General features: G+C 39.0%; 1 protein-coding gene across 16 annotated transcripts in view; it reads left to right on the forward strand.

Moving 5' to 3' along the window:
• SH3KBP1 (SH3 domain containing kinase binding protein 1) overlaps nucleotides 1-12,610 on the forward strand; it is a 222,895-nt gene that overhangs the window by 161,158 nt on the left and 49,127 nt on the right. For all 16 annotated transcript variants that reach the window (XM_015302495.3, XM_015302501.3, XM_015302505.4 and 13 more), the window contains 2 exons: nucleotides 3,897-3,972; nucleotides 11,301-11,395. In XM_015302495.3, the coding sequence (XP_015157981.2) occupies nucleotides 3,897-3,972; nucleotides 11,301-11,395 (171 nt within the window). The remainder of the gene's footprint in view (nucleotides 1-3,896; nucleotides 3,973-11,300; nucleotides 11,396-12,610) is intronic.

Consider the following 12,610-nt stretch of genomic DNA (forward strand, 5'->3'; position numbering starts at 1 on the left):
GGAAAAAAAGGAATTCCAGACATTTCTCTTATTTTACAAGTCTCTGACAAAGTAAGGGCATTCTGACATCTGAAAACCTTCTGGTTCTTTAATATTAGTGCTCTTACATTTTTCTGAGCTTGGGGTAGCCCAGGTAGGAGGGATAAAGGGCTTGATAATGTACCATAAACACTTGAAATGTGTGGAAGAAAAAACCCAACAAACCGATTTGGCTTCCCCATCCTGAAACGCCAACGTTATATGTGCTCAGTGAGAAGCTTGTTTATATGTAGGTTCATCCATGTCTGGAAGAATCTAGCAGTTGTTTCTATTTCTTTGTGAGAAAAATGTTCTCAGTTACAAAATGGTGCATCAGGAGTACAATAAGGAATAAAGCGTTCATATTGTTGCTAACACTGGCCTTAGATTTGCACACAGACCTACATATAAAGAGAATTCTGATGCATGTGAGCAACATTCAGAAATAGTTATAGAATGTTAAAGGAAGTGCTGTGGTCAAAGAAGCGTGGAGCATTTATTCCCCTGACCCAACCAGTGAGGTTTTCTGATACTTCTCGAGATACGTAACCCTATTCTTCCTCTGTATAAAAGCATCAGTGCATTTTGTTGTATTTTCACTATTCAACCTGACAAATGATGTTAAGCTTAAAAACATCAGTGTTTCCAGCTCATGCAGGTGAATCCATGAATATCCGATGTCTTCCTTAAGAATGTTTTCACAGAGTTTTATTTTCAAATAACAGTCCCAAAATATTTTATCTAGAAGGAAGACTTCAGTACGCCTTCCAGAATAAACCCTGATGCTGAGTAAACCGTTTTTTCCCCTTTATTACTGGGTACGTAAGCTGTTCTGAGGAGAAACCCATATTTTTTAAAGGAAGATGAAAGGATAAGTATGTTCCTGTAGTACAGAGAAGTATTAGAGAATCTTCCGTGTCGACCTGGCTGGTGCTTAAGTGACAGTTTGATGTGAATTCTCAGATGCAATCTCCTAGAGATACAGCACCTGCATAACTGAAGTAAATCGACAAGTGAGTTTCCAACAACAACGATAGAAGACCCTGAAATACAATTTTAAAATATCCTGAAGGAGGAAACTTGTGCACAGGTCTACTTTTCTTCCTGTGGTCGGGGTTAAATAGTTGCAGGGAAGGGCTGTAGTGCCCTCACATGAGAAAAATTCATGTGTATACTGCCCGCTGTGTGCTTTAGTTCTCTGGTGTTGCTCTCTGTCACAGGGATTGCCAATAAGCCAAAGTACATAAATGAGGGGAAATTAAAAAATTTAGATTATGCTGTGACCTCACCCGAGAGACTTTGTGTACCACCTCAATCATTTCTGTAATCACTGTTAATTCAGTATCAGAGGAAACTGCTCTGCAGTGATAGGGATTTGCAGTGTACCACATCACCATCAAGGCCTCTGCTATGTGATTTAATGGTCGGCTATCCTTCTATAGGCTTCATAAAACCAAACGGGTTTTTGACAGGCAAGTTGCTGCTTAAATCTCTCTCAACCCTCTGAATATCTGTACACCAGATCACAGTCATTATTCATGCTTTTATCAGCTGCTTCTGCAGCAAGAAGAATCCTCGTCCCCTTTCATCTTTAGGATTTGCTTGCCAGGCGATTAGAGGGATTTGTGTCTGACAGCCACATAATCTAATTACACTTGCCTTGCAGAAATAGTGAGATTAAATTCTGGCCATGTTGTTGTTACATTCTTGTGTGTTGGGGAGTTAACCTGGCCATGGAATCAGGACATCTGAACTCAGTTTCCAACGCGTGTTTCTTGTGTGACAGGACCTCTAAGTAATGTAGGTTGAACTTGGCTGACTGCCACCACTTACATGGTGGTGGAGGAGCATAGAGGGAAAGGAGTGTCTCTGAAGCGGTAGACCAGGGATACTAAGGTAGAGGAGAATCTGATTGCTTCTTTGCTGATGCTGAGAGCACTCTGCAGCCAAGAACTCAAGATATACAGAGACAGAGAAAATGCAGAAATTTGCTTGTATTTGCAGCCTGGTGGTTAGGTCTCTTTCAGGAGGGGGTTATGATGGGCCTTCTGGTTCATGCTGCAAAGATTGCTTTCCGACCTGTCTCCTCACTCCGAACAACCAGCAGCATTCTTTGGGTGATGGTTGATTTTCTGCTCCCAAGGAGTCATTTAGTTCCCCATGCTGATACAGCACCTACACTACACTGTATAAGCAGATGAATGAATGTATTCAAGCATTAAGCTTGTATCTGCTTCTATAAAATAAAAACTCTTAAATTTCCTTTTACATTGCAGCTTGTCTGTTCTACTGGGATACACTACTTGCTTCCTCCTTTATCTTTGATGCTCTTGATGTAGTAAGCTGGCTACATTTTAGGTTTCATCCAGGAGGAATTAGGTGCTTTGTCTGTATGGATACTTAGTACCTTCAGATTCTTCCTGCGTCTCTTCCAGTGCAGTTTTCATTGCTTTCCAGCTAGATCTCAGGGTCGGCTCTTCATCCTCATCTTTCTTGGCTTAGTTTCTTCAGCACAGCCAGCCCCTGCTCTTTCCTTGAATTTTGTTGTCTCCCGATTTGCCTGAGTCTGACATCTCTGGTTGTTCTGTTACCTGCCTCATTGCTGCTGCAGATAAGGCTTCTCTCCTGTCGTTTCCACCTCAGCAAAGAAGTTAGGAGGTTCTCATTCCCAGCACTTAAAAAACTCAGGATTGTAAGCAGAGTTGCAAGCCCATCAGAATTTCACTTGTTTCTATGGCCGCTTGCAAGTTAAGTAGCAACAAGACACATGTGGGTATTACAGTTTGTAGTTTGTCTTGCTTGTCAGCACGCATTTGATGACCATGTCTCTCCAAACTGCCTCTCTTCCAGCTGTGCTTTCTTTTGCCAGCCAAAAATACCTGTGTTTGTTCCTCTCCATAGAAAAGTTTTGGAGCAGTGTACAAGATGATTAATATGGAGCTCTTATTTTTGGTGTACCTTGAAACTTTTCAGCTATTTAAACTGCTGTACTCCTATGGCTTCTCGTATTGGCCAGTATTTTCTTTATGGTCACCAGTGTTTTCAAGACTAAGTATTAGCTGTCTTGCCTCTTACTAGAAAGTCACTGCAGTATGGAATACTTTTTCTTATGTTCATACGTAGCTTACTAGAAAAGGATGCTGAACTATAGCTAGGGATTATAAGTACTCATATAAACAAATAATAATTTCACTTATGTTATGAACTACGTGTGATGTGGATTTTTAAGCTAGATGGTTTTCCTGATAGGAAGAGAGGAGATGGCATGCATGTAAGTTGGTTAAGATGTCTGAAGATGAATATCAACAATTCTATTACACTGTGGGTAGATAATGCTTTTTACTGTTCTTTCAGAGTAGCTGAGGCTGATAATTGCTTATCGTAATAATCCTCTGTAAAATAGTTATTTTTGCTTAAAGCAAGCAAAAATGTGGAACATATAAAGAGATGTCATCTTAAAAGTCACGTCTCAAGTTCAAGTCTCAAATGACTGAAATGAATACTCGCAGTATGGGAAGAAATCAAGGGATTTTTTCAATTCTTTCAATTTTACTTTTGGCACTGAATCCACAAATGAAACTTCTCTGGCTTTCGCCTAAAGCTGTGTTAAGGAGTTAATGGTTAAAAATATTAGTAAACAAAATTTCAAGGGAGGATTTGACGATCACGTTACGATGGCTCTTGTATCGTTGTTTAAAGAAAAACAAAACACTAACAAATACCCTACAAACAAATCTCTGTACAGTTCAATTTGCCTCTGTTTCTTTTCTGACTTTTCTATTCCTATATTTTGCATTTCCATTAATTTTTTTGTTGTTGTTGTCTGATTTTTAATTGAACCTGCAGATTTTAAAGGAGAATAACTATTTTTTTTTCAGAGTGTTGGGAAGAAAGTACCTCCAGCCACAGCAAGTCAGGAGCCAACAAAAACAGAAGTGGACAGCAGAACAAAAAGTAGGTTTCATAGCTTTTACTTCTTTGCACTTTGTGCTGTTGAGCCTCTTAAAAGCTAACTGGGCATTTTTTCTGGTTTGGGCTAGAAGAGTATCCTGTATGTATGAAGAGCAAGGATGCAGATGGATATATTTAGGACAAACTTTGGGTAGGTGGTACACAGACAGGATGGTTTGTTTCACAGAGTCCTCTGAATTGTTTTTGCTTTGATAATCCTACCTTGAGTTTCCTGCCATTGAAATAAAATTAAATTACATGATCAGCTTTTGGCCTGGAGGGTACTTTGGAACATGTCAGAGTTTAGTTAAGATCCAACTTCAGCTGTCGTAACTTGTAGGTAGGTCATAGAAAAATATCTCTGGTTCAGAGCACTCTTACTTTTTCCTCTTTTTTCTTTGTTTCTGTAGCAGACATATTTGTGTGGGTGGTACAGAGTCAACGAACTTCGGTTTTATTTGGTTATTTAGATGCTTAGCAGAGCAAAAAGGATTAATTAAATCTTCTAGGAATGTCTCGGTGCAGTTCTAACAGAATGCCAAATCCTTTGTTTTAACTCATATGAAGCTACAGCTAAATGTTATAGATACTTGTAGGAAACAATAAGAAGGAAGAGAACATAGCCATATATTAGAAAAGAAATGGATTATAATATAAAGTACTGAGTTTTTAAGTCCTTCCATGACGTGTTTGCCTTTTTAGATAGTTAACAGATAGTGTTTTGTCTCAGAACTGAAATACCAACAGAGGAAGGCAAGGACAATGAGTAGCAGGAAAATAGAGGCTATCTGGCAGAAGTGTGCAGTAAAGACCACGTGCTATCAGCTCAGAATTGCAAAAGCAGCTTAAAATAGCTTAGTGAGTTACTGTTCATTAACTGGACCATGGTAATTGACTTTCTGCATCCTCTTATCTTGTTCCCTTTGTGAAGTAAGGCTGTTAATGTGAAGTACTGCAATAACTCATTTGCCTGGAGGAAGTGAGAATTTTAAATACTGAGAAGTGTGCAAACTGGTACTGTAGAGCAGGGCTTCAGAATTAATGTGCTTTGGAATTGCCTTTCCCAGTCTGCAGCTTGAGAAGGTTAAGCTGGCCTACAGGTAGGTGTCATCTGAAAGGGTGCCCCCAGTGCCTTTCCCACCTGCAGCAACAATTCTTGCATGTTGAGCCAGACTAAGAAATGCTCAATACCTTTCTCCACCTCAACTCATGCTTTTTTTCTGGCAGCTCAAACTGGTTCCAAAATTACATCCCATGGTACTGGAACTTCATGCTTGTACCACGTGTAAGCAAACGTGAAAGCCTCCAACAAGGGCTGGAGAACTGTACCTTCCACAGAGACACACCGTACCCCTCCCCCTTAGACTTGAGCTTTTTTCACTTTTGCCTGGAATGGCAGGCTGCCAGGTGTCCTTGGAGCCTTTAATTGCTAAACTGAACAAGGTATTGTGGGGTTCTCCAAAGGTGTAGTTTGAAATGCAAGCTTAGTATGGAGAGGGAGCTCTTGGGTGTGTGATTTGGGTTCCTTTGTGATTGCTGACAGAGAGGTATGCTTGAAGCAAGAGAAATTGCATTGGTAGAGGAGTAGTAATATGTTTTTTCATTTTCTTCCTGTTTCTTTTCATGACTGATGCTGTTGTTCCTTATTCTCTACTGGATAAAAAAAGCACTTGAACTGTGGACTAGCCAGGAAAAAGGGAGCAGCACCATCTTCCTTTTCTGCGCAGGGGCCTACATTGAGGAGTGCTGGTTGCTGACTTCACCCACATCTTCACAGATGAATCTGTTTTTTTTCCTACACCTGTCTCAGTGAGATGAGGGGGTGATTGGCAGCAAGGCACTTGAACATGCATGCGATTTGCTCCCCTGGTATGCTCAAGATGGCCCAAGTTTTGCAGTGGGATGAGCTGGTCAGAGCAAAGATAACAGTACGATCCATAGGTGCATCTCTCAGCAGTTTACTATGTGAATTTCCTTAAGAAATGACCTTAAGATTTTCTTAAGTTCTTTACTATGAGAGTGGTGAGGTGCTGGAACAGGCTGCTCAGAGAGGTTGTGGATGCCTCGTCCCTAGACGTGTTCAAGGCCAGGTTGGGTGAGGCCCTGGGCAGCTTGGTCTAGTATTAGATATGGAGGTTGGTGGCCCTGCCTGTGGTGGGGGGGGGTTGGGGCTTCATGATCCTGGAGGTCCTTTCCAACCTGGGCCATTCCGTGATTCTGTGATATAAATAGCTGATCATTATCAAAATCAAAGAGAAGGTAGAGTGGCTTTTGCTCACATAGTACAGTGAAAGCACAAAGACAGAGAGAGCTCAAGTGGTCCTTTGGAAAACAGGAAGGGAAAGGAAATATCACTAACTCTTAAGGAATGAAAGAATGCATCTTTGAATAGAAGAGGGAAGAGCTGTTTCTTTTAGGTTTGTGTCTGCATAGTCTTCCAGGGGAATATATCTGCTGTTGAAATTTCAACTGTTTTATGTGTGGCTCAGGCTTATGTGTATTTATACTCCTGTATAAACATAAAAACCTCTGGGGTGAGATTATTTATTTTATTATTTATTTTGCTATGAAATAGCTTGCCTTTAGTTTAAGTGTCTTGCAGCAGAAAGGCTGTTTTGTAGATAATACATATCAGTTTTCAAGTAGCTCTGCTGGATTTTGGAATTCAGCAAAGCGAAGTATTCACGGTGACTGACAGAACCATTACAGCTTCCTGAGACTGCAAAAATGGAGTGTAAGTGCACAGACAGCAAAAAAGCAAAGACAGTAAGTCAAAAAGTGCACTGACCGTGATACTTAATTTGATTACTCCACTCACTGATTATTTACAGTGTGTGTTAACCTATTACATAATAGGAATACCAAAATCCTAGCAAGTACTAAGCTTTTTGTGTGATGATAGAAAGAGTATAAAGAGTTGCTGAATCTGGATTAATGAGGCCCTAATTAGTTCCGGATATTTTTGTTTTGTTTTGTTTAATGAGGTGGTGTTTTGATCCTTTGAGTCTGTTGCAGCTCCATGAAATTATTTTTTTAGTGCTATCCATTTATGAGTCTCGAAGGCAGTGATTAATAATAAAACCAAATTCTGCTGAGTGCGTTGTTGGGGTTTTTTTCCCCATCTGTTTTATGTTTTTGGTAACAATTATGTAATTTTTCCCTAGACATTGTAGATCTTGTTCAATTTCAGAAAGCTTTTATTTGAGCAGTGGTTAAAAAGAGGAAGCTTAAACGCAAGGATAACTAACTTAATGCTGCTTGTTTTCTTATTTAATATTTGTGTATGGTTTAGACTTCATCGAGGGAGAAATAATTAAGCCTCAAAATCAACTATATCAGATGGTTGCTTGCTTTACTAAAAAGTAACTGTCAATTTCTGAAAAGCCAGACAGGTAAATTCAGAGCCCGGTAGTTAGGTTATCTGAGATGGAGCAGATCTTCCCTGGAGGCAGAACAGATGTTGCCTAACAACAAGGAAAGAGCAGCAGAAGTAAGCAGAGGAGCCTATATCATCCTAGCCTAAGAAAAGCAAATTCCAGAGTGAGTATCCCCTCTGCAGTTTAAGTGAGGAGGTACGTACGTCTGAGAGCCATGGTCTTGAACATCACAACTCATTCTAAGAGTCTGGCAGGAGAACAAATAGAAGAGGCATCCTTTTAAAATGAGCAGGTTCTGCTGATGCAGTAAATTCAGGTTGCTCAGTTCTGGTTTGGACAGTAGAATATTTAACCAGTCTCTCAAAATAAACATACATCAAGCCCCTGGATTCTGTGGGTGAAATACAGTGCTTGTGACAGCCTAGATAAGGCAGCAGCTGTATTCTGTAGGAAGGCCATCTGTTGCTGCCCTTTTCCCTCTTTGAGGAGATGTTTTTCTGGAGGCTTAAGGCTGTATCAAATAGCATATATTTTGAATACAGGGCAGACTGTGGGACATAAGGTGTTGAAAAAAGGTACATGTTAACTAGCCCCCTAAATCATCCAGTTCTTATTAGAGGATAGCTTTATTTATTGTTTGGGGGTAGTCCTGAGACTATTTCCTCAATGTCGCATGGGCAATGGCAAGCAACTTGTTATAAATATCTAGTTCCTTGCTGGTGTTTATTCTTGCAGCTTCTGACTGATGAGGATGATTCTGGGAAGCTCTTGGGGCTCTGTCAGCAATGGTTTTGTTCTTCATTTCGAAGGATTGGATTGCAAGGGTTGTGGACAGCGAAAATAAAATGCTTGTAGTTGTGTCATCATTGTTCCTAGTCTAGTTGAAACACCGTGGTTCAAAAATCGCGGAAGGTACTCGGGGGTGCATATTTTTTAATGGTATTGTACCTAGCCTGTGCTCTCTCAGCTTAGGATATATAAGGCAAGAAACTGAACATCTTGCATTAGATCCAACTTGTTTGAGTTTCAAGACATATGGCAAGGTTCATCTGCTCACTCAATCCCCTGAGAAATGTCCATTGTATATGACAGGTTGTTTTCCTTTGCTTGGGAGCAGCTGCAAGTACACAGGCAGAGACTGTGGTCTGAAAGAGTAAACTGTTGTTGAATTAGTAAGTGAGACTGAAAAGCTCATGAATATCGTGTTTTTCTCCTTCCTTACTGTTTCCAAGATGTCTACTGCTGGGGGCTTACGGACAGATATATTTTTAAAACATATCTTCAGGTCAGAGTAAAGAAAGAGAGGCTTCTGGAAGAACCATCTGTGATTTATAAACCCAGCCTTGGATATGAAATGTAAAAATGAGATTTATCACCCGCAGTTAAGGGATGCTTAATACTGGTATCTTAGTCTGAAGCTTCAATTTGGCTTAAACCATTTTGCCATGCTTGTAATTGGATATGTTACTTTGACCTTTTTTTTTTTCCCCTACTTAGAAAAAGCCCAAATTCAGTAAGTTACAGTGGGCTCTCTTCTGTGTTGTGTTTAGAATTAGTATTGACTTTTATCTTTTTTTTTCCTTCCTATCTAAACATAACTGGAAATTATGTACTATTACATCATTTTGCTATATTGTGCTGAGTAAGGACAATTTTAGTACATAAGTTACATGTCTTATTAGATTTTTTGTCTGCTTTTATTAATCTGAATGTAGAGGTTCATACCATTTTGAGTCCTGTTTGACTTTGGTTTTGCTTACTTAAATCAACACTGGACTACCTTTCTCGTAAGAGAAGCTTGAAAGCTGACTTTATCCAATCACTTTCTTTGTCCCAAATCCAACAGTGTTTTTGAGACCTGGCTCTGTTGCACTGTGATCCAAAGGGTCCTCACTGGGCAGAGGAACTTACTGATTTAGTGTATGTCAGTGTGAATCACACTGGAGAATCCAACCTCATAATGTACATAAGCCATGACTTTTTTTCCATCTCTGTGCCTTCATCCTGTGTTCTTGTTCCTCCCTCAGTTCTCCCTCATACCTATCACAGAAGTGTCTCCTGGCTCTTTATGCAGTGCATCGTTTGCCTTTGCTCACAATGCTTTTTGTTTGTTTGTTTGTTTTTCTTTTTTTTTTCTGAGGAGTCATTTCTTCCAGCTTAATTCCTTGTTGTTCCTCAGCTATCTGAATATTACAAAAAAAAAAAAAAAGTCAAGATTTTGATGTGGAGGGCAGAGAGGTCATGGGATAACAGCATTATTGATACCAGATCTAAAAGGTGAAGATTCATAGCAGTTTCCTATCTATGAAAGACCAGGAATTTTTCAGTTAGTCTTGCTGGTTCTGACAGCTACTGACTGTGGGATCCACGTTTGCACATACTTTTAGAGGAAGTATTTAAAAAAAAGAAGAAAGGGAGCAATTAATTACCTGATTATCAACAGACATTTTTCAACACTAAAACCACAGCCTTCTGTCCACTCTGTTGATCAAGGTCTTCATCCTTTTTCAAACATACAGTCCTTAGACAGTAAGGAGGAACTGGTGAAGATTTGCCTATTATTGGATTCAGGAGACACGAATACCAGACTATTGCTGTTGAAAATGTTCTTTAACTTCAGATGCATGAAATTCATATATATCTTGGGTGAGAGCTGTACTACTGACATCCTTTCAGGATAGCATCATTTCTGTGGGTTATTGGCTGCTCTCTGTTGTTTAGTTATGCATTCTGCTAAAATTCTCTCCTAATGTGGAGATTGTATAGTTAGTCCATGAAGGAACATTGTATTGTAGATACATTGTTATTGTACTGTCCGGAAGACAGGGCAGTGTGCCAATAAAACATCCTAACTGATTCCACAAAGGAAGATCCAAAGCCTTTATCCACATCACAGTGAACTAGCAATTAGACATCCCTTCCACTTTCTGAAATGAATTGTGATGGAGTGGTGAGAGGCCATCAAAACTGCGACATTTGTGTGAGCTTAACTCTTCTACAAAATAACATGCACTTTTTACAAAGGGTCCAGTAATTCTTGTGAGCATTTCTTTGGTCTTTTTAAGCCTGCTGTCTTAGAATATCACGTTGTATACACTATTTAATAGCTAGAATGCAGATTCACTTTCTGTTTGTTAGACACGTTGACATAGGAGTATTTGTCTGTTGCACAGCAACGTGTTGTAACTTCTTTTCATGACAACTGCTTTTTAAGATTTCTGAATGGTGGGAGTGTTGGCTCCTGTATTTTCTAGATGAAAGTTGATGCCTTTATATTTATAGAACGGAAAGGGAAGAGGAAACATTAAACTAATATTCAGGTCTTCCTTTATGCTGAGTATACAGAGGACTTAGTTATGATCGTCTTTACAGTTATTAATGTATTATTTCTTTTTTTTTTTTTTTAATCATTGGTATAGAATTAGAAGTGCTTCCTTTCTTGTGCAGCAGGGATAGATAAGCTATGTTAGCCTACTAGGTCCTTTATGCTTCCAATTTACGTGAGCTGTTTGAGGGCTACACCGGTGGCAGTATTGCAGCAAGTGTCAGACACAGGTCTGACACCTCCAAGGAAAACTGTGGCAGGTTGCAGTCAGAAGCAATTCTATTTGAGATAATCATGGATCCAACCCCTGATCAAGCAGGGACACCCTGAGCAGGGTGCCCAGGACCAACCAGATGACTTTTAAAGATCTACAAGGAGGAAGATAATGGCAAATAACGGTTCTAGGGGTTGTAGAACTGACTCCATGGTTGACATGTATGGGAATTCTCATCAGTGTGGAGTTCTTTAAATATTTCACAGAATTTATGAAGTTCTATAATACAAAAAGAAAAATGGCAAGAGAATGAAACAGCATGCAGAGACAGTTTTGGATCATTTTATGAAGATTTTCACCCTTGGATTAGCAGTTTTTATAAAATGATTTATCACACTGAATATTCTTCTTTCAGCCAAGGAGTATTGCAAAGTGATATTTCCATATGAAGCACAGAATGATGATGAACTCACAATCCGAGAAGGTGATGTCGTCACACTTATCAGTAAGGTAAATGCAATATTTTTCTCCTATAAACAGGGATCCAGTTTTTAAAATAGACATAATCTGGTAACCATAAAATCCATACTTGTGTCATCTTAAAATAATGCTATTTTAGCAATGAAACATTAAATAGAGTTCAGAAGGATCTGCACATCGCCCTTCTTGTTGTGCTTTAGAGCCTTATTTTGATAAGGTTAAGAACAACAAACAGAAAACTCTTGAGTTTACTAGTTTATATAATTAATTTTAACTTGAATATATTAACGGATCTACATAAATTCTAAATTGGTTCTTATAGCAAACATAAAATGCTAGAGAATAAAACAGAAGACTCAATGTAGCAGCGGAACGGAATGTCACTGTTAGGTTTGTGTGTTGTCTTTATTGTGGGAATTGTGAATTAGAATTTTTGGGCTTGATGGAGATAGTATGCCTAAATTAGTTTAATGAACACTTATTTAAAATGTAGTCACCCTTAGACCACAATAAAGCAGAAAGCATGCAGAAGTGATAACAGAAATGAAATGAAATCATTTAAGATCTCAATTCTATAAATGATGGGTTTCATAAGAAATGGTTAGCAATTTTGCACCTGGGGAAAGAAAAAGCCTTGAGAAATACATCTGTGACAGTGTTGACTCTATACTAAGCTGTTTACAAACTCAGAGGAAATCATATTTGTCCTGAAGAATATATATATGTAACCGAGCAAGATTTGTACAGATTTGTAGGAAAATAGATTGAGAATTTAAAAGAACTTGCCCGCATGAAATATCTGTTAGTGGCTACTTAAGCCTAAAAGCATCAACATCTTTCTTACAAACGTCACTGCAGTGACCTTCATTTAGATGGAAGAGGTAGGCCATCACTCTGAAAAACTCACGCATATCTACAGTGTGGATGTATGTGTGTGTGTTTGTGTTCCTCATCTGCTTTTTCCCCATCGCCATTTTTTTCCACTCAAGTGTTTATTGGGATTACAAAAAAATGTACAGTTGCCAAATGAGCCTGCTCTGGCTGTCCTTAAATTCCAGTATTCTACAGGAGATTTTGTTTTGGAATAATGCAGCTAGAAATGCTGTGGTCAGTCAGAATATTGAGTACCAGGATTCATTCCACGTGCAAACTGATTTGATATTTTTAGTTATAAAAATGTCACCTCTCTTGTTTCACATAGATTAAAGGTAATTAAAATGAGTTGGTTTTGTGCGTAAAGCTGTT

This window comes from Gallus gallus, chromosome 1 (genome assembly GCF_016699485.2).
Source record: "Gallus gallus isolate bGalGal1 chromosome 1, bGalGal1.mat.broiler.GRCg7b, whole genome shotgun sequence".
Classification (NCBI taxonomy): Eukaryota; Metazoa; Chordata; class Aves; order Galliformes; family Phasianidae; genus Gallus; species Gallus gallus.